Below are 27,220 nucleotides of genomic sequence, written 5' to 3'. Positions count from 1 at the left end.
TGGTGCAAAACAAGGAATCGCAAAATTTGCGATTCCTTATTTTGCAATTGCATTTAAGGAATCGCAAATTTTGCGATTCCTTAAATGCAATGTATGAAGCAAAAAAAAAATGCAAATTGTCCTTAAGGAATCGCAAATTACCACCAACTTCAAGTTGGTGGTAATTTCCGAATTCCTTGAAAAATGCAAATTTTTGCGTTGTGCCATGTGATGCACATACATGCTCTTATGGTATATATGTGCGCCACATGTGCACCCATGCTTATTTCAGGGGTGCAACAGGGTGTCCTTTGGACACCCCTGCACCCTTGAAATTATTCTCAATTTGCGATTCTCAAATTGCGAATCGCAAATTGAGAATAACTTCCCATTCATTCCTATGGGCCTCCTGGCCCATAGAAATGAATGGGAAAGTATTCCTTAATTGCGATTCGCAATTTGCGAATCGCAATTAAGGAATACTAAGAATTCGCCAAAAAATTGCGAATTTGTACGCACATCCCTATTTGCGATTCTGAAATAGCGATTTCTAAAAAATCGCTATTTCAGAATCGCAAATCAGGTTGATGATACATATGGCCCCTAAATGAAATAGAAAGCGGCCAGTCTGCCTCACAAGTAGGAGGCAAATTCAGATTGCTAAATAGCACCTGAAGCTTCATTAAAATGTTTCTAGTTAAAAAGGAACTGCACCTTCATAGGCAAGGTAAATCCACCCTGCGATGGCTCATTAGCGCTGCCACTCAGTGGGGCATGGGAGCATGCTGATCAGAGCTTTGTCATTAGGAAAGTGCAGGGATGCAATGTATTTACAGGGATACATACGATCCATCCCTGTGCTGTCCTCTGCGCGGGCGCACAGTTGGCTGCCGAGCGCCAACGCAAGCACCCTTGCACCAGGGTGCCTGTGTTGCATCTATGAGTGTTTTTGTGAATAAAGGGACTACTTCCTGTAAAAAAAACAATCATTAATGGCATTTTCCTCCTTCTATGTGTGCTGCAGAGTAGAAAACAAGGGAAAATAAAGGTATTTCTCCTTGTTGCATCACTTTAAACCCTCCCCTGGGAAGACGTAAGAATCTGTCTCATTCCAGGTTTATGAAACCCTCTAAATCTCGGAATCCATGGGTGTTGTGTGGAAACACCCATGGAACGCTCCGTTCACGCAGAGTAGTACATGAAAGGGGGCCATATTTACAAGGCAATGTGAAGCCACGCAGGGTGGCTTTGCGTGACCTTGTGAAAATGGCTCAGCATTGCGTACCACCATCAAAAAAAGTGACATTCCTGTGGCCCAGGAGCTTTGTAAATATGCCCCCAAGTCTCAAGAAAAGTCCGGTCAGCAATATGATGTTTTGTATGGCGGATCAAACATCCCAGCACTTGCATGTGGACTTTGGGTTGAATTGTTCCTGCAGACGGACACTTTACCACCTGCACTGCGGTGCCCAATGAAATAGAGCTACAAGTGCAGGTGGGAAAATGCCTGTCGGCAGGTTGGGAAGGGCAGCAGGAGTACGGGGTGGCACACCCCATTAAAAAATAAAACAAAGAAAACAGCAATCACTTTGGACAAACACCGCCATCCGGAGTGAGTCAGTGCTTGTCATGCTGTGAAATGTCCGCAAATCCCTGGCACCATGCCTCATGTCAAGTTCTTCCCTCCCTCATCTCATCATCTTCCTCAGCTGCTTACTCTTCTGTCTAGAAGGTTCTGCTCTTCCTCTCTCTTCCTCTCTCTGTGCTCATTCTTCCACTCTACCCTGTGCCCTGCCCCACAAACATTTGCTCTCTCCCCCCAAGCGCTAGGTAAGATTCCTGGCCAAACACACTCTGCTAGTTACTCAATCAGATAGTCAGGATACATACTTCAATGGTACTTGAGCTACAGAAGTTTTTTTAAATGTACTAGATTTTTCTTAGGATGAAAAAAGTGTACATTTAAAAACCATGTGAGCCATGTTGACTCTGTTTGAGAAAGTGTTGATGTCATAACAAGGAAAGGTAATTTTTATGCAAAAAGCAAGCAATAACTCCCAATCCTTAGTCTATAGACAATGCTATGTCTCAAGTAAACACAATGGTTACCACAGTCAAGGGGCATATTTACAAGGGGATTGCACCACAGGAACGTCATTTTTACAGACGTTCCTGTGGCGCAATGCCCTGCTCCATATTTACAAAGTGGCGTTATGCCGCTTCGTAAATATGATACCCTTTCACTCGGTTTTCTGCATGAAAGTGGTGTGCAATGGGCATTCCATATCTGCGCTTTTACTGGATAATTTTTCAGTTTGTAATTGAGGATAATTAGATAATACTGAAGGAGCCCGCCACAACTACTGTTGGCGCATGCTTCCATGTGTTAAGTCTTTTGCGAAGAGTAGGCCCTTTCTTACCTTTAAACACTCGAAAAACTCTTATCCAGGCACTGGTGCTAAGCTGCCTGGACTACCACAATGCTTTACTGATTTCAGTTAATGAAGCCTCCTTAAATTGATTGTAAGTAGTCCAGAACACCACGGCTCGTTTGGTGTCCAATAACTCTTCCCGAATGGCCTCCCTCCCTCTTCTGCAACAATTGCATTGGCTTCAGGGACCAACCCCCAGGTTCATCAAGAACACATTTTGCTAATCCCTAATAGCGACAAATACCGAATCGCTATTAAGGAATAGCAAAATGCTATGCATCAAGAATTCACAAAATAAATAGCGATTTCTAATAATTCCTTAATTGCGACTCGCAAATTGCGAATGAATGGGAAGACAATCTCAATTTGCTAATCGCAATTAGCGATTCGCAATTTGAGAATGCGATATCAAGGGTGCAGGGGTGTCCAAAGGACACCCTGTTACACCCCTGAAATGATGTGTGCACATATGTTGCGCACACACACATGCCCTTAGGGCATGTGTGTGCGCAACATGAAACTTTGAAAAATGCATTTTAGTGTATTTTTCAAAGTTTTTGCAAATTACCATGAAGTTGTACTTCATGGTAATTTGCGTGCCCTAATAGCGAATTCGCTATTTTTTTCACTTTCATGCATTGCATTTAAGGAATCTCAATTAGAGATTCCTTAAATGCAAAGAATCGCAATTTAGCGAATTCTTAATTAGCGATTTTTGCATTTGAGATGATGCATCCCAAATGCAAATATACCGCTCGCCAAGGGCCAGATTCTCAGATTCTGGCCCTTTGTGAGCGGATTTGTGTTTGATGAATCTGGCTGCAAATCTTTACTTCAAACTCCACGCTATAAAAAATTTCACCTGGGGGGTAAAGCTCTCTCCCACCTAGCCCTTCTTATTGGAACTAACCCCCAGATTTATCATGCTCCTCTTTTGTGAGTCCTTAATAGCGATTATTAAGGAATCGCTATTAAAGACTCGCAAAACGGGATGCATGTAGAAATCGCTAAATTTATAGCGATTTCTACAGCTTCCTTACTTGCGATTTGCTAATTGCGAATCGCAAATAAGGAATGACTCCCCATTCATTCCTATGGGCCAGAGTCATTCCTTATTTGCGATTAGCAATTAGCGATTCGCAAATAAGGAAGCGATTTCAAGGGTGCCAGGGTGTCCAAAGGACACCCTGTAGCACCCCTGAAATGGTGATTTACACTGGTGTTGCGCACACACATGTCCAAAGGACATGTGTGTGTGTGTAACATCCAACTTAGAAAAATGAACTAAAGTGCATTTTTCTAGGTTTTCGCTATTTACCACGAAGTCAGACTTCGCGGTAAATAGCGGCCCAAGATTGCGAATTCGCAATTCTAAAATGGTTCATGAATTGCATTTAAGGAATCTCAAATAGAGATTCCTTAAATGCAATTCTTCGCAATTTAGCGATTTCAAATTTTGCGATTTTTGCATTTGGGATGATGAATCCCAAATGCAAAAAAAAGCGCTCGCAAAGGGCCAGATTCGCAGAATCTGGCCCTTTGCGAGCCGATTGTGGCGTCATGAATCTGGCTGTAACTTCCCATTCACTTGCGACAATGCCCAGATCATTTACAGTTCAGAAGGCTTCTAAAAAACCTCATTGTTCTGAACTGCTCCTTTTCTGCTGCTGGCTGTAGCAACCCTATAGCTCGGAGATACCCCTGGCGGGGTGATTTGGGCGATTTATAAATTAATAAATATCAAATATCAAATACTGCATGTTTTACCCTACTCCAATCTGCAAAACGGTTCATTTTGCATTTTTTACCTGTACAAATTTCGTAATATGTCATCTCGTGGGGTAAAAAAGCCAAATCTGAGTAGTCATTTTGCATACGTTATAGTCCTTATTTCCGCATTGACTCTTGTTGGCACCTAATCATGATTTCTGGTTTGATCAGACTGAGTGTGCAAGAAGAAATAAGCTGTTTTGAATTTCTTCTTTAACAGGTTCAATGACGAAGAGATATGTACGTGCCCCCAGACATCCATCCCGGAGCAGTTCTCCTCTGTCCCCTGGAATTCATTCAGCAAGGAAGTGCTGAAATCTCTCTATAACTTTGCACCCATCTCCATGCATTGCAACATGTCTTCAGCTGTCAGGTTCCCGGTAAGTCTGGCAAGAAATTATGCAAATTTTCGTTACAGGTGTTAGTTCTACAGGATCCCTTCAATCCTGATCATCGTATGGAATTGGCTTAGTGCACCATGGGAGGGTCTTTGACTACGGTGACCATTGGAAGCAAATTTCCTCAGCTCCCTCCTTTGTTACAGAGGGTTTTGACCCCCTCAAGTCATATCATATATCATATCATATCATATCATATCATATCTGGCAAACTTCATTTACGTTGAACTATTTCAGAGCGGACATGTGTCAAGTGCCATTGTTTTTATGCTTCAACTCATACCCGTTCCTGTTGCTGAATGTACTTTAGAAATTCACATCCTCTCCCAGGACACAGGGATATATTTCTACTTCAGTCATAACTGCCCTGCTTTACCTAACATTGGCAATGTCTGGTAACATCAGTTACATCCATTCACAGTAGTGGCATATTGGATGACCTCTTGCACTTAAATACTGACCATCATTATTCTTTAACTTATGGAGTCTAAATTGCACTTCTATAAATTCTGGAACTACACGTGACTCTAGCTTCTTTTCAAATGTCTATCTCTGTCAATATCTGAACTTTCTCTTTTTTAAGGAACTGACTTGCACAAACATCTCTGTCAACATTTTAACCATATCAACCAATCATGACACTGAGGTCTGTGATTCTGCACTCGGTCTATCTGCACAATTAGAAATGTAACACACCTAATTTCAGCTAAACATGGTGCTTCTTATTAAAATGATCTTTAGAGCAGCCTAAGGCCACAGGGGTAGAATGGTCAGAAGGAATATGCGGAGGTTTCATTGAGTGAGTGGTCAGTTACTAAGAAAAGCTGGTAGAGCGGATCCATATCAGTGACATTTGGCTGGCTTTACAGAATCACAATGGCTTTTCATGGGCCCTGACCATCTGAATTTTCCCAATACACCTTTATTCCTGTCAGTTATTTGATGCAGTATTTATTTTAAATATTACATATAAAGGGCTATGAATTTGCACATATACATGTCAAAAAGTATTAAGATGGGAAAACCTGAGATCATATGAGAACGTTTGTGGTACATAGTACACAAAGCAATTGCCAAATATCAGAACACGCACATAGTTAGGTTTGACACCCACACTCAATGTAATTGAGACAGAAAACATTTATTGAGACTTGTGAAACTCATTTACTCATTATTGTTCAGAAGTTGATTCCCATTTTAGGAAAATGCATGGATACAGACTCAAAGCAACTGTTAGACCTTGCTGGTCTAAAAGCTTTGGGCACTTTGCCACTGCTGTTCAGTGCCAAAGTTCATGTGCTCCCTCTGTAAATTGTTGTGGATTGGTGTTTCCATAATTTGCTTATTTGATTGTCCCTAGTACCATGCACTGTGTGTGCCCAGGGCCTGTAAACAAAATGCAACTGGTGGGCCTGCTGCACTGATTGTGCCAATCACACAAGCAGCAGGAAATGTAACTCAGACCTGCCGCTGCAGTGTCTGTGTGCAGCTTGGTACTGCCACGTCAACTTGGCAAGTGCACCCACTTGCCTGGCCCTAACCACACCTTTTCTTACATGTGTGTCGCCCCTAAGGTAGGTAGGCCCAAGGTACCCCTGTGGGCAGGGTTAAGTGTATGTGAAAGGTAGGACATGCCCTGGTGTGTGTGGCATGTCCTGATAGAGAAATACTGCCAATTTTGTTTTCACTATTAAAAGGCTGTCTGTTTTATAGGATAGAATGGGAGTTTATTTATAACATACTATAAATATAACTACCCATTGGGACAAGATAGGAAAGTAAAGTTTGATATGTCTGAACTCAGAATGTTAAGATGCATCTTTTAGTGAGGGTGAATTTCACATTCTGGGTTTGAAAATACCACTTTTTGAAAGTAGGTATTTTCTTGCTTAACCATCCAATGTGCCTCTGCTAGGATGTGTATTGACTGTCTGGCTTTGGAGTGACAATGGCTGGGGATGAGCATTCTTATCAGACAGCCACTTCAGGGGGTTAGGTGTGCCTTTCCAGTGTGAGTCAGGGTTGAGCTGAATGGAACTGGGCTGCATTCAGAGTAGGGGGAGGATATTTCATTCACACCTGAATGGGTCTGGTCTTCCTCAGACAATGCTGTCTCCACCTCCTGCCAGGAAGCTGCACCAGAGAGGACAGAACTGGTTTTTGCTGGGCAGAGAGCTTCTCTGCAACAGAGAACAAAGGATTTTGTATTATAAAAAGAGGGGCCCAGAACCCAGACTTTTAGATCACTTCTGGGAATCAAGAGGAACCTTTGCTAAAGAGAAGAGCTGGAGAAACATAGGTGGAGTGGTGCCCCTTTGCTGTTTGCTGTCTGTGGTTGGCCTGCAGTGGTTGTTTCTGTCAGGGAAAGGACAAGGACTTTGTTGTGTGTTGTGCCCCCTGCTTGAGGAAGATCTCCAAGTAATATTGCTTGCCTCCTGTTCTGAAGTCTAAGGGACACAAAGACATCACCGCCAACTCCCCTAACTTCCTTGCTGGGAGTTCTGGCCTGCTAAGAGGTGCCTGCTGCTGCTTTGAACCTCTGAAGGCTGTTTGCCGCTGAGAGCTGGAAAAGTAACGCAACAAGGAGAAGCATGAAGTATCCGTACCTGTTTCTGATGAATCGCTGAAGAAACCGACGCAGCACCTGCCCGCGGCTCCAGAAATCGCTGCATCGAGTGCACCGATCTTCGAAGGCCGAGATCACTGCATCGATTCAGACGCAGGCCCTGCTGTGAGGCTGCTTGGGGACCGTGGCAGAAGAAACCAACACCAGTGCCGTCGCCGCATCGAGAACCGATGCATCCCCGATCCTCACGCATCGCATGTGGGTGCCATGCCAGCAAGAACACCGGGGCGGCAGTAAGAAACCGATGCATCACCTCCCAGCACAGTAAGAAACACAACGCATCACCTCCACTTCAGTAAAGAACCGATGTATCCCGCTCCAGCGTGGCAGTGAGGCATCGACGCATCAACTCCCCTGAAGTAAAGAACGGACTCATCACCTTTCCTGAGCGTAAGGAACCGATGCATCACCTTCCCCGTGACAGTTTTTGATGTGTGCGCGACGCATCCAAAGTACATTGTGTGAAAAGTGTTTCATGTGTAATGTGCATTGAACAGAACACTTTTTACCTTTTGAAAGTCATATTTTTAATAATATATTGTGGATTTTTGTCGTTTTGGTTTTCTTTGGTTTAGATAAAAATTACCTATTTTCTAAACTGGTGTGGTGTCCATTTGTAGTGTTTACACTGTATTAGTGTATGTGTGCACAATTGCTTTGCACACTGCCTCTGCGATAAGCCTATCTGCTCGTGCAAAGCTACCAAGGAGGTGAGCAGGGGTTACTTTAGAAGTGCATCCCCCTTACTCTGACTAGGAAGAAGAGTCCCTACTTGGACAATGGTGCAAAGCATTGCCAACTAGAAACCCCCATTTCTAACAGCAACTTTTAGGGTTTCTCATGAAATATTACAACAATATCAACAACTGCACCGCCTCAGCCTCTGAAGCTGCACGTGAGGCGTATGCAGGATTCCGATTTGATGAGACATACATAGGTGGCAAAAAGAGAACAATGAGTAAATATGAGCCTAAGAAATTTAGTTGCCAATAATGTGTTACGAAACAGCTCTATCTGCGTCTTCTAACAAACGGTGATCTGTATGGGCTAAAGCTGAGTAGACATGGCCTTCTTCATGATGTAAATGGTCTATATCTTCTCTCTAACAATCTAGCTCTTAATTTAGCGGTAACTTGATATTTCCGCCCTCTTGCCTTCAGAATTTGTCGAAATATTTCAGGATAAATCCAACAGAATGAGGTAACATTGATTGATTGGTATTGCATATTTACTAGAGTCAGGGAAGCTTTGATCCATACACTTAACTAAGATGACCACTTCCTACATGTTATCCTTATTATTTAAACTAGAAAAGGAAAACCCCCTCTGGGAAATAACTGTAACAATCGTATCAACCTTTCATATTAGCACAGTATATATATATATATATATATATATATATATATATATATATATATATATATATATATATATATATATATGCATTTACCTGGAGAAAGAGCTTACCAAGTTATCTGTCTCTACTTCGTCTAATAAGTTGATGTATGATACATATTCTGCAAATGTTCCCTTCTCAATGTTTGAGCAATTTAAAGTTGATGCTGAAAGTGCTTAATGGAAATGGTTTAGCTTGCCTGATAGAAAAAGTGACAAAAGGCAGATTGTCTGTTCATCAATTATCATGGGCAATTTATCTTTAATGAACACAATATGCCTGTCATTTCCTTACTAAATTAATATAACAATTAGAGGCTCTCAAGATACATGAAGACTAAAACTCAGGTTGCAGTGAGGCATAATTAAGGGAAATGGTTCAAGATCACTTTATCTAACATAATAAAATAATGATATAGGTTAGCATATTGAAAACAATGTATTAAAGACATGCATTATTACAATTGATGTGACTTATAGAGAACATAACAAAGGTGATGTAGATAGCTTAGCATTTACAATAAATGTCAGTGGTATAACACATGTATTACGCAGTTGAATTCCAAACTAAAATTGTTTATTGGTGCAAGGTTAGGCAGCGTTACAGCATTTCACACATCTGTATCCAAATTCTCACCTGAGCTTCACCTAATCAATGTAGAAATTGAGGCCAGGGGGCAGGTCCCTCTCTGGCAGTTATGGTAATATACGTAAACTCAGATAGTTCACCTATGTAAACACATCAATACCTCCCACATGCATCATTGCCCAAACAGAAGAATATCTATTTACTGCAAGGTACCACTTAATGCGTGTTAATAAAGTATTTCAAATTTTTCTATAACCCAACTTTACCAAGATAAATTTTACTGCAATTTTACAGTTAAATATCTTTGGGGTGTGGCTAGGCAGGCGGCGAAGATGGTGGCTGAACCCTAAACTCTGCAGAGGCTCTGGCGTGCCTTCAGATGACTGCAATGAACCCAACACGAATATGAACATGCAGTGGAACATCTAGTGATCATGGGGTAGTGACTGCTGAGACCCAAACCACGCCAACACCTGAGTTTCCTGACCAAAACCCCTCTGCGACCGGGCAACCCAATGTGGCAGGACCCGCCCGATCCTTCAGAGCTCCCATCTGCCACCGACCCACCTCCGGTGATTAAGTGGTCTGGTAACAGGTACCAGATTGTGAATCCAGCTATATCCCAATAGCAATCCTGCTGTGGTATCAGCAAAGGGTGGAAGCGGTAAGGACTCAGCGCTAACCCCTAAATGCTCTGCATACCCAATGCACTCTCCATCATTCTGCATATTTCACCTGACACAGGACAAGAATCTGGCACCGAAATCACTACAGAACGCATCATAGCCAAACACTAGTCTGGAGGTGAGGCCTATCATTACAACTCGTTATGCCTCTGATTATTTATGATTCGGTGTATTAGATTTAAGCAGCGCGAGCGCTTACATCGACAAAATGGCGGTGACTACCTAGTCCTAGTGATTCTAACCTCCATAGCCCTGCTGTGCGGTCTACACCTTAGAGGTCTTTGTCGAGGGGCAGATTAGCGAGAATGAGGCCCCAGCTAAGAGTCAAAGAGTCATATGTTAAGCGACTGAGCATTCTTTCTGATCGCATGATACCACCTTAACAAGACTCAACAGCACTCTCCATGTCCGACTGACCATTTCAGCCCCAGCAGGCCTGCGACAACAGCGTGCAATATATCCAGACATGGGACAGAAGGAGAACATCTAATACAGAAGTAGCTGATCTTCATCCCCTTAATTATTAGTAGTTGGCTGTGTTTGTGGACCACCGTGTACCATTAATTATTCACTCTTCTTTGGGGCTAGGAACAAAACATATGTTTGTGCTTGGGTTTCTGATTCAATAAAATGGAGGCTACTGTAGAGCTTGCCGTGGCCAGTCCCCACAGCTTGTTTCCGCATGTACCTTGCTCGCACTTGGCTGTGCTCGGCCATAGCTCACCAACCACCAGCATTATACTGTCAATGGCCCACTCCGCACTGTAGCACCCAATCTAGTGGTCCCAAACTCCACAGGAGGAATTCATATCTGGGGCAGGTCCATCTTTGCAGGGGCCTACTTAAGCATCCATCTCTAAGTCAGATATCACCTTGACAGCAGGGGGCCCAGACTGCCAAGCTCCAGCGTTGACAATGAGCAACAACCTTCTCCCAAGGTACTGGTTACATCAATGAAACCTGTGGGTTTCTAAGGAAGGCAACGGTCTAAGTAGAAAGATCAACACAGGACCAACTTCATCACAACTCCTAACTGCCACAGCCCTACTGAAACACAAACTCAATCCACGTGAAGTAGAGTTGTACCTTCTGAAGACTTGGCACAACAACAGGGCTTAGACCAGTGAATCACACAACACTACAAACTAGACTGTTGTCCTATAGACACAATAATCAGGCAACAGAGACAACAACATGAAGAGAAGAGATGTTTAGTCGAACCTTAAAAAGCTCTGAACAATCCCACCCTATTCCAGAATCACAAGTGAAGGGAAATCCTGAATCCTCCTTTACTTTAGAGGCCGTGCTCCACAAATTAAATACAGTGCACGATATAGCCCGGAGCACCAAAACAAACATGGATCTGCTCCAGGTCGAAGTCACTAGGATCCGCAAAGACCTCATAGACCTAAATATAAGAATCTCTAATGCTGAGACAAGAATTAGCACTGTTGAAGACTACACTAATGCCCAAGCTAAACACCTGCAAAACCTAGAAAGGGCAAAATCCTCCCTGAGGAGAGAACGTATGAAACAGAAAGACAGCAATCAAAGGAGCAACTTTCACATCTTTGGATTGCCTGAAGGAATTGCAAACACAGCCAACTCTGACCTAAATACAAGTCCTGTCCAAGACCTTTGCTCTTTAAACCACTACGCCATCAGCACACAGAGCAAATCCTGGCACATATGAGGAAGATTATAATGACCAAGTGTCAGGAGCATAAAATCTCCATCCCTCGTGAGTATGCAGGAGAAACTGTCATTTGTCAGAAAGGCTTTCTGGGCCTATGGAAAAGGTTCACAGATGTGGAGAACCCATTCTCAAAGCTCTGAGGGGCATATTACCAACAACTAGCGATATTTATCGCTAAATGCGTTTAGCGACTTTTTTTATCGCTGCCTATCGCTGGATATTTTAGCGGAGGAAACATGCTATTAGCAACGTTTTTCTCCATTGCGCCAAAATATCCAGCGATAGCGGCGTAATGCGAAAATATCGCTGAGAATACAGACATATTCTCGCATTAGCGCCGAAATTCTCTTAGCCATGTTGTTCACCTCCCATTGGATAACATGGCTAAGAACTGGTCAGAGCAGGCGTCAGTTTTTGGCGATAGCGGGAATATTTCCATCGCTACGCCAGCCTTGGTAATAGGCGATAGCGACGTTATCAACTGCTTTCAGTCGCTAACGGTTTAGGTACGCCCACTTTGCATGTCATTAGCGATAAATATCGCTGACATGCAAAGCGGGCCCCAAACCGCTCGCTATCGCCTTCAAGCTGTCGCAAACTGCTATTAGTGACAGCTTGATAATAGGGCGATAGAATTTTCGCCGCTTAGAGGTAAAAAACGGCCGCTAAACCGGCGAAAATTGCATATCGCCCCCCTTGATAATATGCCCCTGAATTACATTTAATGGGCAGATAAGAATTTTCTCAGACCCTTCAGAGCTAGCGGCCTTCCTAGACAACAAATCAGAATCACAGATGGACCTGGACTCTTTACCTGAATCCATTGCAAGGCTCTGTTCTGCCCGACATCCCCGTAGATGCAACTGCTCTAATGTCAATATCACCTACATATCCTCTTGTTTATAGTTGGAACAATCTTGTTATAAGGAATACTGGCAGATGCTTGTATAGTTGCATTCTGTGTCTGACACAGGCTCTCAGTGCATGCTTCAAACTGTATGTCTAGAGTCTTGGCTGTTCTCTGCTAGCATGGCCTCACGATGTTCATATGGTCCACTTGGCAATGGTGATGCCTGTCTTGCAGTTTGATGTTCCATGCTCAGATTGTGAATAGTTAAGAAGTTATACTCAACCTAGACAGACTAAACTGTTCAACTCCATTTCCTGGGGACAATTACAATCACACAATTAGGACACTGGGCCAATCACAAGCTATCAGGATTCTGGCATGATATTTACATTGCTGGCCAAACAGATAGACAGCAAATCTCAAAACAGGCTCTTCACTTTTGCTAGTTGCAGGGTCTACTTGATCAATCCACTAATCAGCAACCTCAACAATGGCCTAAAGAGTCTCATAATGTCTTAATGATGGCTTAGCAACCACATTAGCGCGCAAGGGCCTCCTGCCTTGTGTTTGCCTACTAAGCCTAGCCTGTTAGTGCATTTGAGGTCTGAAATATCTGGACCACACCTCTAGGGATATTTACACAGATAGGCAGTGCACTGGGCCACCCACATAGCTCTCAACTATAATATCTGTTGTCATTGTTGTTTCTGCTGACATTCTGTTTAATCCAAGTATGTCGCTGTTCATGTAACATGCGTGGCTAGCATGCTTAAAGCCCTAGAAGCACTCACAAGGCCCACCCTGGTGCTCAACCAGGAATCTGTTTAACGTGAACCATGTCCTTCTTTATGCAGTTGTGTGGCTATGGTATTTAAGTCACTACTGCCAAGCACAAAGTTGTTTTCTGTGCCCACAAGTGAGGTTTTGGGCTAGTTTGATGGCCTTGAGTGCTCCTCTACAAATTGATCACACCACAAGAGGCAATCATAATGTTGGTTTAAAGAAACAGTTAAAGGCTTAAGCAACCAGATGATGGCCTATGAATTGAGTGTCTAACTCCAACACTCATAATGGTTGGATAAATTAGAGTTATGTAACTCTAACCTACTTTTACCTTTTTGGGGGGGCAAAGTGATTGAATTTGACTGTGTTCTTAATTTGGATGGGGGAACGTGACTGAATAGACTGTGTTTTTAATAAGGACAGGGGAAAATAGAGCACTTAGCACTTGATTCATAGAGTCCATAACCATAGAGTTGCCTAGGTGGTTGGCGCTCTAGTGGTTGGCGTCTTCACTACTTAATCATGGCAGGGCAGCAGGAGCACAGTGGATGCGCACAGTGGGCACGGCGGTGGCACGCCAAAGACAATCCTGTCTGCACCCTTCCGTGTCGGAATGCTTCCAGGGGCAAAACATCTGCCCCTCCCTACCCTCAGAGAGCAGTCAATGCCAAGCGGCATTTGTTTGACCTTAGAGGGGCTTGTAACCGCAAATGTCTCCACTCATTGAACTTAACAAAGGCGTGCACTGCCGGTAAGGACTGCTCCTACAGAGTATTACCTAACCTTCCAGCCAATATCCCCCTCCTTTTAAGGTCGACCGGAAAATGCTTATGTTAAATTGTTGTTCCATCCCTCGACATAGGCTGGAAATCTTCTCAAAGGTTGATGTGGTCTTTCTTACAGAAACCTGGCTCCACGAAGAGTCAGGACCAGACATTGTTCAAGCTCTCCCCCCCATTGCTATATAGTTTGTAGAGATAGAAGGGACAGAAAGGGTGTAGGACTTGCAATTATGCTCAAGTCCTTCCTCATTTGTACGATGGACACCCTCTCCCTGCCCCTTTGTGAAATGTGTCCATTCTCTATCACTATCTCTATGTCTCACACTTTCTCATTTTTAGGAGCCTTAACTTACTGCCCCCCCCCCCCCCCCGCCCAGCCATGCAGGTCAATTCATTTAGACATTACCAGAGTTCCACGACAGCTTTGCAATAAAGGAGCCCAATTTTACAGGTTTGGGAGACCTAAACATACATTTTGATGAGCCCACCAACACCTTAGCAACCACTTCCTGTCAGACTTAGCATCCATACAATTGGGTCACAAGACACAGGACCCCACTCATGAAAAGGGGCACTTGTTAGACCCCAATTTCACTAACTACCCTTTGCATCAGGTCTCGGATCCGATACCCATTATTTGGACTGACCATCCTATGATCCCAATGGTACTTACGACCCCCCGTCCCCCCAATTAAACCTCCTACACCTTTGGCGTGGAAAGACAGATGTTGGTCAAAATGTAATTCTGACATTGAAAGAAATCCTTAGTCAGACCATTCAGTCGCTGGGCCATGATCCACAAGCAGCCAACAATAAGATCACAGAATGGCTAACCCACTCTTTTGACCAAACCATCCCCAAGAAGAGGCTCATTCAGAAAAAGAAAAAGAAGTCAGCCCCCTGGTTCTCCCTCCATCTTAGAGTTTTAATAAAACAGTGCAAAACTGCAGACAGGGAATGGCAGAAGGATTATAAGGAGCTCAAAAAAACAAACAATGCGGAGGCAGTTAGGATCTGTCACACAGAAATTAGATCAGTGCAGGCCACTTATTATGAAGCTAGAATCTATGAAGCTGCCGACTCCCTCAGGAAGATGTTTAAAATCACCAAAAAACTGTTGGAACCCATCCCCAATGGACCATCTTCTGAACCCTCCAATGATAAATGTAACACACTGGCCACCAATTTCAATACTAAAATATCAGATATTTACCTCTCCTTTCAAAGTAGGGAGAGGACTTCAAAGTACACTTGCCTGAGTGGCAACAAGGAGTCTAACCCATCCTACATGATGCAATGTCCCCCCAGACACTATTTTGCATACCTTTTCAGCAATATTAAATCTGGAACCCCTCTAGATCCCGCACCTCTGAGGATTCTTGCTCTAGCAGATGAGACTATCTTTCCTACCCTGTTAGAGATGTCTAACCTTTCCTTTGAGAAGGGTCTGGTGCCCCAACCATGGAAGCATGCCATGGTTAAAGCCATTCCAAAAAAGCCCAACCTTAACCCAAATCGGAAGAATATGTCAATGGGCATTTTCTGAATTCCTCAAGGTCAATTAATTCATGCACCTAACACAAACCAGTTTTTGGCTTATACACAGCATTGAAACGAATCTTTTATCAGTGGTGGAGGAGGCAAAAAAGAGACTGGATCAAGGGGCCACATTTTTGATGATACTTCTTGACCTTTGTGCGGTCTTCAACACTGTGGATCATGTTACACTCTTAGATCAGATTTGTAAGGCTGCTGTCACAGGGAAAGCTCTGAATTTGATCGACTCCTTCCTGAGGGATAGATCTTTCCAGATCCATGATAAAACCTGTTCATTGGCAACTCTACCAGTTACTTGTGGAGTTCCCCATGGGTGTTCTCTTAGTCGAACGTTGTTTGATGGGTACTTGCAACCCCAGGCGGGTATCATAACTCCCTTGAGGATCTCTATCATCTCCTATGCAGATGATACCCAGCAGTTTTTTTCACTTGTCCCAGAGGTGGACCCATCAGAGACCACCTTGGGACCCTTTCTGGAGCAGGTTGCCAGCTGGATGAACAATTACTGCCTTAAATTTGGCTTGCCTTGGTCCTCCTTCTGCTCATAAACCTGCTATAAAAGAAGGATGTGGCTGGAAAAAACTCTGATCATGGAAATCCAGGCGACCAAATTGTCTGCCACCTGTTTTGGAATCATGCTTACGTTGCACAAGATCCTACCTTTACTCCCTTAGACCACAAGGAGGTTGGTAGTCCAAGCTCGGATTCTTTCACACTTGGATTACAGCAACTCACTTGACCTAGGTGCCCACAAGTCAGTTATTCATAAACTCCAAGTCATGCAAAATGCAGCCACATGATTGTTGTTCGGGACACATAGGCAGAAATCAGCCAGACAGGGTCTAATTGACCACCACAGGTTGCCTGTTTCCCAAAGTATAGGATTTAAATCCTTGTGCAGGGTGCACAGATCGTTTCATTTGAGAGGCCCCCCTATCTCTTACCAACTGGTTACACACTGCACCCCAGAAGGCTTCTTAGATCCACTAACTCTAATTTAGAAACTGCCCCCACTGTCAGAAGAGCTTGAAGTGGAGGACAGTCTTTTGGCTTTAACATGGCCAAGCTATGGAATGCCCTCACTCTGGCCATTAGATCCATGAATAACAAATTGAGTCTCTGAAAATCCTTCAAGACCTGGCCCTTTATTAACTCATCCTTTAGGTGTAGAGTCTGATCTTGGAGTAGTGGTTCTCTTTGGCCGCTAGCGCTGGGATGCCTTTGGGTCACACCATACACTTTACAGACCCTCCCGACAGAGCATAGCATGGCTCAATACATGGATCAGCCCATTTACTTTGTGCGGGTAAAAGTATAAGTGTAGTTAGGTCTAGGGCTGAGATCACTCCCCTATAGTGGGGCGCCTACCTCATGGTGTCTCATTAAGACTAGCCTGTTAGAGCATATAAGGACCAGCATGTCTGGCTCAAACCACCAGGTCTTTATTGACACGTAGACTGTTCACCGGGCTATTCACGGAACGTAACTCAACCATAATCTTTGCTAACATGGCTGCTCCATCTGCTAATCTGTATAATTCAATATATACTAATCTAAGGGTAAGCGTGAAAATGCATGCTTGATGTACGTAATTTGAATTTCTACTTGTACTTAACATGTACCTAATTTCTATTGAATTTAAGGCCTTGTCTCCAAGCACAAAGTATACCTTATTGTCCTACCAGAAACCTGCCCGATTTCTTTACATGTTTTTCTTTCTGTAGTTGCGTGTTTAAGGCGTTTAAGTTATTAGTGTTAAGCACCATGTCACTCCACCCTCTACTACACACACATAAACCCATTCCTGCATGATTCCTTTCCCCAGCCAGCCCTTCCCACCAGACATAGCTGCTACAACCTTGCTCCACTACGACTTCCCCTATGCACCACATCTCTTACAGACATCTCCTGGTGGGAAGGGGCTCTAGTCTGGTTCTGGGTTCCCCCAGAGTCCGTGTTAGCTCCCAAAGTTGTTTGCTAATACCCCAGAAGCTCTTCCACCCCTACCCCCTCCTTGTTTCTCTCCCCAGTGGGATAACTGGAACAATGAAGATTTGCCAAAAGACTCATAGGGCCGCGCTTAGGACCCCTAAACCAGGAAGCCTACCCACGATTCAGAACAATGACCAATGCCTTCACTAAGCATTATTTCCTTGAACACCAAGGGTTGACCACCCAGTTAAAATAGCCAAAATCGTAAACTGTTGTAAAGACCTATCAGGCTACATAGGGTACACAGTCTAAATATCTAGTTTGTAATGTCGACCTACCGAAATATCGAGTCTGCAATATCGAAGGTAAAGAATATCGAGGTCAAGAATATCGTTGGACAGAATATCGACCCTAAGGTAAGTAATATTGAATTTATTTATATCGATGTAAGTAATATCGAAGTCAGTAATATCGATATCAAATATATCGATGTTACTAATTTCGATGTTACTAATATTGATATTTGTATTACTATTATGTATTTTATTATGTATTTAATATGTATGTGTTATATGTTTTTGTTAAGTATTTTACTTGTTTAAAATTACATGTGTACTATTTTTATATATTAATAGTGATATTTTAAAGTTAATTTAATGTTTTAGTACTGGAGCGGGTTGTGGGTTTATAGGGGAATAGGGTGGGAAGTAATGTAATTGTAATTAAACAATTATTTATTTTAATTTATTGGTATTGATAAATTCATTTTAATTAATTATTAATTGGCAATTAATTATTTTAATTGTTAATTTATTTTTTAAATTGGTAATTAATGTTTGTAACTGGTAATTAATTTTTGTAATTGATAATTTATTTTTTTAATTGGTGATTAATGTTTGTAATTGTTAATTAATTTTTTTAATTGGTAATTAATTTTTTTAATTGATCATTAATGTTTGTAATTGGTAATTAATGTTTGTAATTGATAATTAATTTTTTTAATTGGTAAGTAATTTATTTTAATTGGAAACTATTTTTTAGTAATTGGTAATTAATGATTTATAAAAAGTATTTTTGGTATAAAAATAATTTTATTTTTTAAAGTTTTTTCATTGCTAATCAATTTTTAATAATAAATATGTGTTTTGTTTTGAAAAATATTTCATTGTTCAATATTTTTACCCAAACGCTATCCAGCGCTTTCCCTACTGTTGCACTCTCTGGAGTGGGAATAGTAATTTTTACTTTCCCGCTATTCAACGCTTTCCCTACTGTTGCACTATTTGGAGTGGGAATAGTAATTTTTACCCCTACACTATCCAACGCTTTCCCTACTGTTGCACTCACTGGAGTGGGAATAGTAATTTTTACTCACCCGCTATCCAACGATTTCTCTACTGTTGCACTCTCTGGAGCTGGAATAGTATTTTTTACCCCTACGCTATCAAACGCTTTCCCTACTGTTCCACTCACTGGCATGGGAATAGTAATTTTTACCCATCCGCTATCCAACGCTTTCCCTAGTGTTGCACTCTCTGGAGTGGGAATAGTATTTTTTACTGCTACGCTATCCAACGCTTTCCCTACTGTTTCACACTCTGGAATTGGAATAGTAATGTTTACCCACCCGCTATCCAATGCTTTCCCTACTGTTGCACTCACTGGAGTGGGAATAGTAATTTTTACCCCTACGCTATCCAACGCTTTCCCTAATGTTGCACTCTCTGGAGTGGGAATAGTAATTTTTACCTTCCCGCTATCCAGCGCTTTCCCTATTGTTGCACTCTTTGGAGTGAGAATAGTAATTTTTACCCCTACATTATTTAATGCTTTCCTTACTGTTTCACACTCTGGAATTGGAATAGTAATTTTTACCCACCCGCTATCCAACGTTTTCCCTACTGTTGCATTTTTTGGAGTGGGAATAGTAATTTTACATTCAACGCTATCCAATATTTTAATTACTGTAGTATTTTTTGGACTTTAAATAGTAGTTGTATTTATTTTTTATTTATTGTTTTTGTATTATTTTATATAATGTAGTATTTAATAAATTGTGAATATTTTGTAGGTATATTTAATTTTTTTAATGTATTAAATAATTATATAATTTTTATTTATGTTATTATTTTATGTGTGTAGATGTATTTGTAATTTATAGTATTTATAAATAATTTAATGTATTAAATAATTATATAATTTTTATTTATGTTATTATTTTATGTGTGTAGATGTATTTGTAACTTATAGTATTTATACATAATTTATAAGTAATTAAAATAATTATTAAAAGTTATTATTAAGTATATATTATATATTTTATGTATATGTTTAATTAATGTTTTATTATTATATATGTATCATTTATTAATTTTAAACATTATTAAATATTTTTAACTATGTTTATTTTATATATTAGTATTATTTACTTTATTTTACACATTTATTTTTAACTGAAAAAAACGATATTTATAACTACGATATTTTTAACATCGATATTTTAGTTTCGATATTTTTGTACTTACCTTGTTGTAAATAGGATGTCGATGTACTTACCTTCGATATTCCAGCGTCGATGTTGCTGTAGGTCGATATTCTTAGAGTCGATATTCTGTCAGTGATTTGCTACATAGACCTTCTCCAAGAAGCACAGATAGGCTTTAAAAAAGCCCTGTCAAAGAAAATGAACAACGGAGAACACGACCTCTATGTCATGAACTTATATTCTCCCAATGTTCTGCCGTGCACTTAATAAGAAATTAGCAGAGATTCCAACGAGACTCAAAAATGATACTGGGAGGTGATTTTAACCTTCCTATGGATCCCATTCTAGGACACCATTCAACCGTTTATATTCAGTTTCCCCAAGGTGCACAAACAGATGCTCAACGTATGCTCCTCCTACTGTCTCCCAGATGTCTGGAGACTACACTACGCAAAGCGCAATGAATATAAATTCTTATCCCCTGCTCACTCAAGCTTCCCCCGCATTAATTATCTCCTAGTAGACACCTCACTTCTAAAGGCCACTTCCGAGGCAAAAATCCATCCCATTCTCGTCTCAAACCATGCTGCAATCTCAATGTCCATCCTAAACTTTCCCGATATAGGGAAAAATCCAATCTGGTGGATGAATACTGAAATCCTAGACAAGGAGCCAGATATAGCAGATCTAAATAACGAAATAGAACAATTCTTCAGAGAAAACGAACATTCTGGCACATCCCCTCTGACTGTATGGGATGTGTTCAAATGTGCCATAAGAGGACAAAATATTAAACAAATGTTCCCAAATAATTGATAAATTAAACAAACAGTGAAAAAAAGAGGGATTGAAATCAAAAATAAGGAGGAAGCATTTAGATACTCAAACAACAAGTCCCTACTAAGTGACATCAAACAACTAAAATGCAACTATAACTCCATTGTCAGTAAAAGGGCATATGTATGTGTACATGCTCAACAACTACTATTTTCCAAAATATCGGAAAAAACTCTTGCTACCACCCTCAAATTAAAAAATCTCAATAACCAAATTACACATATTATGGCCCAAGATGGATCTCAGAAATTTAAAACCAAAGAGATACTTGAGTTGTTTCAAGAATTTTATGAAAAATTTTACACCCCAAAAACTTTGTGCGATAAAACAAAATGTCTGGTGTTTACAAATTCCCTCCCTAGTGCTTTAGTCTCCGACTCAGGCAAAGTGTGCTTATATGACTGTTGTACTCAAAAGGAAGATGGATACTTCATGTAAAGTAGGTTAAGTTACTTTATTTAAGTTAGTTAGTTAAGTTATAAAGATAACCCCATCAGGAGCAGCTGTCCTGCTGCTCAGCCCTCACTCAACTGACATTCACAGCACAGCAACATTCCAATCATCCAACAATCCATATGACATACATACCAGCTGAGCAGCAGGGAACACAAGTTATAACATATCTCCCTTCGTTATGGGTACAATTGCAAATAAGCAATAAAATGGTTGTCAATGAGATGCACTCTAGTACAGATAGTTAGTAATGTAAACACAATGCACTAAAGTACAAATTAACAACGCATACGATAAATTTAACACATCCCGCACCGCATTACTTCCTGACATTAACAACTATCTTCATCCTACATCCTTATGCCACTAATTATACGAGTTGGCCAGACCAGTATAAGAAGCGAGACACACAGGAACAAACTTAATGTAAAAATACCAGGAAACAACGCGCACACTATAAGTGACAGAACTCGTGTGACCCAACCATACCGCGGGAAAACATACACTCGCAAGAAGCACACCTCCGCACAACACGTGCACACAGCAAACACATAGGTAGCCGGGAAACCAGGTGCACATAACGAACCTACAATCACACACAACACCAACTTTGTGTAACAACTCTTTTATCAAAACACAATGACCAATGAGTGACCATATACAGCATAGCCCTCAAATTACCAATGAGTGACCATATACAGCACAGCCCTCAAAAAAAACCAAAGAGTGACCATATACAGCATGGCCCACAAATAACCAATGAGCGACTATATACTGCATAGCCCTCAAATAACCAATGAGTGACCACATACAGCGTAGTCCCCAAATAACCAATGAGTGACCACATACAGCATAGTCCTCAAATAACCAATGAGTGACCATATACAGCATAGTCCTCAAATAACCAATGAGTGACCATATACAGCATAGCCCTCAAATAACCAAGTGACCATATACAACATAGCCACAACAAACATGAGTTAATGAGTCAAGACACACCCACACACAACATAAGCCGTGTAACAACTCTTGCTAAATAACTTGAACACCAAAACCACACAATCAAGGGTTGACCATATCATATCATACCACACAGCCCCCACACACATGAGTAATGAGTTGCCGAAAAACTAGAGACACTCACACACAACACCAATTGTGTAACAACTCATGGTGATTCACTCACCGATACCAAACATTATAACCAATGAGTAACTAAGTACAGTATATCTCTCTAATGACAAAGTGACCACAAACTACGTAGCCACTACAAACACTAATTAATACGCGCACCAGAGAACAAATGAATAGTTTAACACTTTGACAACACCTCACACTGCAGTAATGAGAAACCCATCCTCGTGCTTGATTAGCATTACACTAAACAAATCCTCATACAAACATCCTAAACACTGCAAGCAAAATACACTGTAGTTGGTCAAAAACATCATCATTAGGCTCATCAAAGTGTCCCCAGCGTGGATCCTCATCATCACTGGTTCTCCGTCGCAGATTACTTATTTCCTGGTAGAGTCTAAAAATTACACACTTTGCAAAACGAGCAGTTTTGGTTAAATATCGCGTTAGTTCTCTTTAAGGTGTTTCCTCTGATCAAAAAAACGATACGTCTGAGGCAGAGTCTAAAAAAAAATTACAGCCTCACCGAGTTGGGATTTGAGATCGTTGTACCACCAAAAACGCATTGCTCACTTCAGCGCTCATTACCACGCGCCAGGTTCCAATTAAAGTAGAGTTTCTACATGTCACATCGCTCCGACATGTCACGTCGCTCCGCTGAAAACGGGTTGCCTAGTATCACAGATTCAAGGTGGCAACCACGTAGCGTGATTACATCACTTCCGCTTCTCCTTGTGACGTTTACCTCTTTAATTTCGTTTTTAACAGACATTGTTTCTTACATTAACCTCTTCAGACTTGCGACAGTTTTATTCTCTCTTACATAGTGATAGTGTTAATCACACAGCGCTGATATTATCTTCTTCCACAGTTGCAGCGCTAATCTCTTGTGCTCTGTTAAAATTTCATTTTCATTTTCAACAGACAGAGAGGTAATGTCTTATCAAGATGCCAAATACAGATCTTCAGGCAAAATCCGCACTGTCGCTGGTAAATCAAACAAATCCAATCTGGCAAACCTTGATTACAGGGCGACCGATGTCTTGGTCACTGATGGGGTTTGTTTGCCAGCCAGGATTACACACGCATTTTTCATCCAAACTAAAATATTCTTTTTTTTGTTACCTTTAGTCTTCTTTTTTCTTCTTTACTAGTACCTTTTCCGTTCTTTCCTTGGTCAGAATGAAGTTTTCAAATAGTTTTTTTCCTTTGCACGCGTTGATTCTTTTCAGTAAAGTTCCCAAATGTCGCCAAAATGTTGTACTCAAAAGGAAGATGGATACTTCATGTAAAGTAGGTTAAGTTACTTTATTTAAGTTAGTTAGTTAAGTTATAAAGATAACCCCATCAGGAGCAGCTGTCCTGCTGCTCAGCCCTCACTCAACTGACATTCACAGCACAGCAACATTCCAATCATCCAACAATCCATATGACATACATACCAGCTGAGCAGCAGGGAACACAAGTTATAACAATGACCCAATAGAAACAGAAGAAATTGTCAAAAATCAAATCTCTCTGGGAAGTCATCAAGGCTGGATGGCTTACCCATTATCGTCAATAAAACATTCACAAATTCTCTCATCAGGCATCTTAAAAATACCCTGGACAACTTTGCTCTCAAAGGCAAGGTATTTGTCACAGCCTCCGAAGCCACCATTGTGGTGATTTCCAAAGAAGGCAAAAACCACTCTGACCACAAACATTTCTGCCCAATCTCACTCCTAAATCTGGAACTAAAATATTTACCAAACTCCTAGCCAAAAGTTTATAAACATACATCCCCAAAGGTATTCACAATTCCCAAATGGGTTTCTTCAAAGGGAGACTTGCCAGAGATAACATACATACATTCTGCCACATAACAGACCATGCCCACAATTCCTCAGTTCCAACAGATGTGATCACACTCGACGCCTATAAAGGCCATTGATAAGGTCTCCACACAGTCCTCGAGTCTCACAACCTCAAAAACTCATCTATCAAAATGGTTATGGCCTTATATGGCGATGCCAAAGCAAATACCAGAATAAACAGTGCCACCTCCACATCCTTTGACCGGCACCAGGGCAGAAGGAATGGTTGCCCTCTCTTCCCCTGTTCTTTCTACTCGTTATCGTCCCCTTACTTCAACTAATCAATTCCTACCATAGAATTAAAGGACTTCAATTTGGCTGCAAATTTTACAAGACTGCAGCATAGGAGGAAAACATTCTCATTTTCTTACAGGACATTGAAAATGCAATCCTGTGTAACCGCAATATCATACATGAGTTTTCAAGGGTCTCCGGATACACTTTAAGTAAGGATAAAGCTGAGGTTTTCCCTCTGAACTCATTATGCTGTTCCTCACATTTAAGTGGCTCAGGATTCAAATGGCAAACCAAACGCCTCAAATATCTGGGGATTTTGTTTTTTTAATGGCCTAGCTGAAACACTACAATACAACAAATTCAAATTCGTTACCAAAGTCAAAGACTTTCTTACCTCCTGGTTGCCTAAACACATCTCATGGCGGGAAAGACTTCAAACTCTCAAGATGATCACACCAATAGTAAACTTTGTGTCATCCATGCTACCCTTGAAACAATCTTCTTCCTTTTCCCAGGAAATTGATAAAATAACATCAATCTTTCCTTGGAATGGTAAAAGAGCAAGGATCTCATATACGGTTCTCAGAAGGAGCTTTCCAAAGGGAAGCTGTAACCTCCCGAATTAGGACCTCGACCAATCTGCCTTTCTAGCCGCACAGGGCACATTTGGGCTAATCCCAGATTCCTCTACACCCACCACTGGATGGATAGAGAACACGCTCTAAACACTCCTGTCAGCATATTCTCTGTCAGTACAATGTTTAGACTTAACCCCCCTGAATCCCTTTGTGCACTTACAAACACTGCAAATGCATTAAAACTTCTAGACTAACGTATGCCTGAATCTATTTATAACTCAAGAATAGCATCACTTTGGTACAATCCTAAAATCAAAATAGAAGTCACTGCTAATATTGCTCACTTGTGGGCATCCAAAGGCATCAAGCTAATCTGAGACCTTTATGATAACAACAATGACCCGCTCCCCTTTTCAGAACTGTAAAAAACGTATTACCTCCCTAACTTAGACTCCTACAGCTTCCTAATGATTCAAGTGAAACTCTCCAAGATCAATCATACCAAACACTCGATTCTATCTGCTCCGCTTGCTGCAATGCGCTACTCAGGTCATACAGCCTCAAGAATTTACAAAATCTTATCTGACTCTTACTCACCACCAATCGACACTACATTAAAAATGGGACAAACATTGTTACACCGACTTGTTTGACTATATCACTGAAGAAAACTGGCAAATTCTCCTTACACAACAAAATTGTTCCTGCACTCCTACGATCCAAATATTTTACCTTCTGCGTTGGACCCCATCCAGGATACATCAATAAAACTTGTGAGAGAAGGACACTAGCTGGAACTGTAACCTAGAGCTGGGCTCACATCAGCACATTCTTCAGCTGTCAACTCCTAGACTCACACTGGTCCTCAGTCCAGAGCCATCTTTCCAACACACCAATATCTATGAACTTCCCCATGGTAGGACTAGGCCCCTGGGCCTCTGAGACCTCATTGAACCTGATTGCTAATGACATGGCACTGCTGGACTTTTTATTGACAATTATAGTGAAAGTCACCCTCTCAGAATGGAAGTCATTTAACCATCTATGTCATCACACCTGCTGTGCATGGGTCTCATATCTTACAGGAGCACATATCTCCCAGTCTAAATACCAGTCCTTCCCCCAATTTCCGAGTGCGGTGTGGCATTCCTTTGATAAGTACATAGATCAGGGCATCAACAGGTTCACGACTTAGCTACAGGCAGGTATTCATCACATAGGTACGATACACTCAATAAATATTAAAGATACACTTTACTACAGGTTTATTTACCCAGTTATAGGCAACGTCTCCTCGATCCCTACTCTGGATATTATGGAACCAAAATCACTTCAACTTCAAGTATGTTGCTTGTATATCATATGCTGTGTACTATTGGTTTGATTTACCAATCTGAATATATATCGTAATGCTACCTCAGAACTTATATGCTTGTATGTTCTATTATAAAACGAATACAATATTTGAAACAAAAAAAAAAGATGTATTGAGACATAGGTCTAGGATTACAAGTTACATTGCATGAGACAGGCAACTAGGCACTGTAGATAATGGGAAGCATATTATCTGAGGAAGTAGCAGGAAGGAAAGTTTGAGGAAGAAGAAGAAGAAAATAAAAACAGGTAGAAAGGGAGAAGAGCTGGGGGTTGTGTGAATGATTGAATAAAATATTTTGAGCTTAGATGGCACGAACGTTTGAAGTTTGAAAGCATGGTTAAGTGTGTACAGGTGAGACAAAAGTAAAAAGAGTGGACATCAAGTAAAAATGGAGGTGTTTTAAGATTGGAAAAGGTGGTGTAAGCATACAGGCAAGAGGGAGAGGTGAAAGGCCACAGTAAATGTTAAGGCCTAGGAGATGTAGAGCTCCAGATACGAGTGGCATTTGGAGATATGAATTGATTTTTGAAAAGAAATGGAGGTCTTCTTGGGGTCACAATTGTTCTAGATGAGTGTCCCGGAACAAGGGAGTTACTCCTCCTGAGAATGCCTGGGAGACTGATGAATGCACTTTTTATGTTTTTCAACTCCTTTCTTACTATACTTTTCCTTCAGCTCAATTCAATTATACTTTATTCGGCACGGCAAGTGTCAATAAAAGGTTCATATATTACAAAATATATGAAAATTATGTGCAACCATCATAATAACCTGATAAAACATT

At 41.1% G+C, this 27,220-nt stretch overlaps 1 protein-coding gene across 1 annotated transcript in view; it reads left to right on the top strand.

The window, feature by feature from the left end:
• The window catches only part of DBH (dopamine beta-hydroxylase), a 447,392-nt gene that overhangs the window by 382,471 nt on the left and 37,701 nt on the right, over positions 1-27,220 (top strand). The window contains exon 11 of the mRNA XM_078640352.1: positions 4,402-4,561. Coding sequence (XP_078496478.1) covers positions 4,402-4,561 — 160 coding nt within the window. The remainder of the gene's footprint in view (positions 1-4,401; positions 4,562-27,220) is intronic.

Source organism: Lissotriton helveticus, chromosome 5_1 (genome assembly GCF_964261635.1).
Source record: "Lissotriton helveticus chromosome 5_1, aLisHel1.1, whole genome shotgun sequence".
NCBI lineage: Eukaryota > Metazoa > Chordata > Amphibia > Caudata > Salamandridae > Lissotriton > Lissotriton helveticus.
Note: the sequence above shows the minus strand (reverse complement) of the source record. Positions and strands in the feature narration are given on the sequence as shown.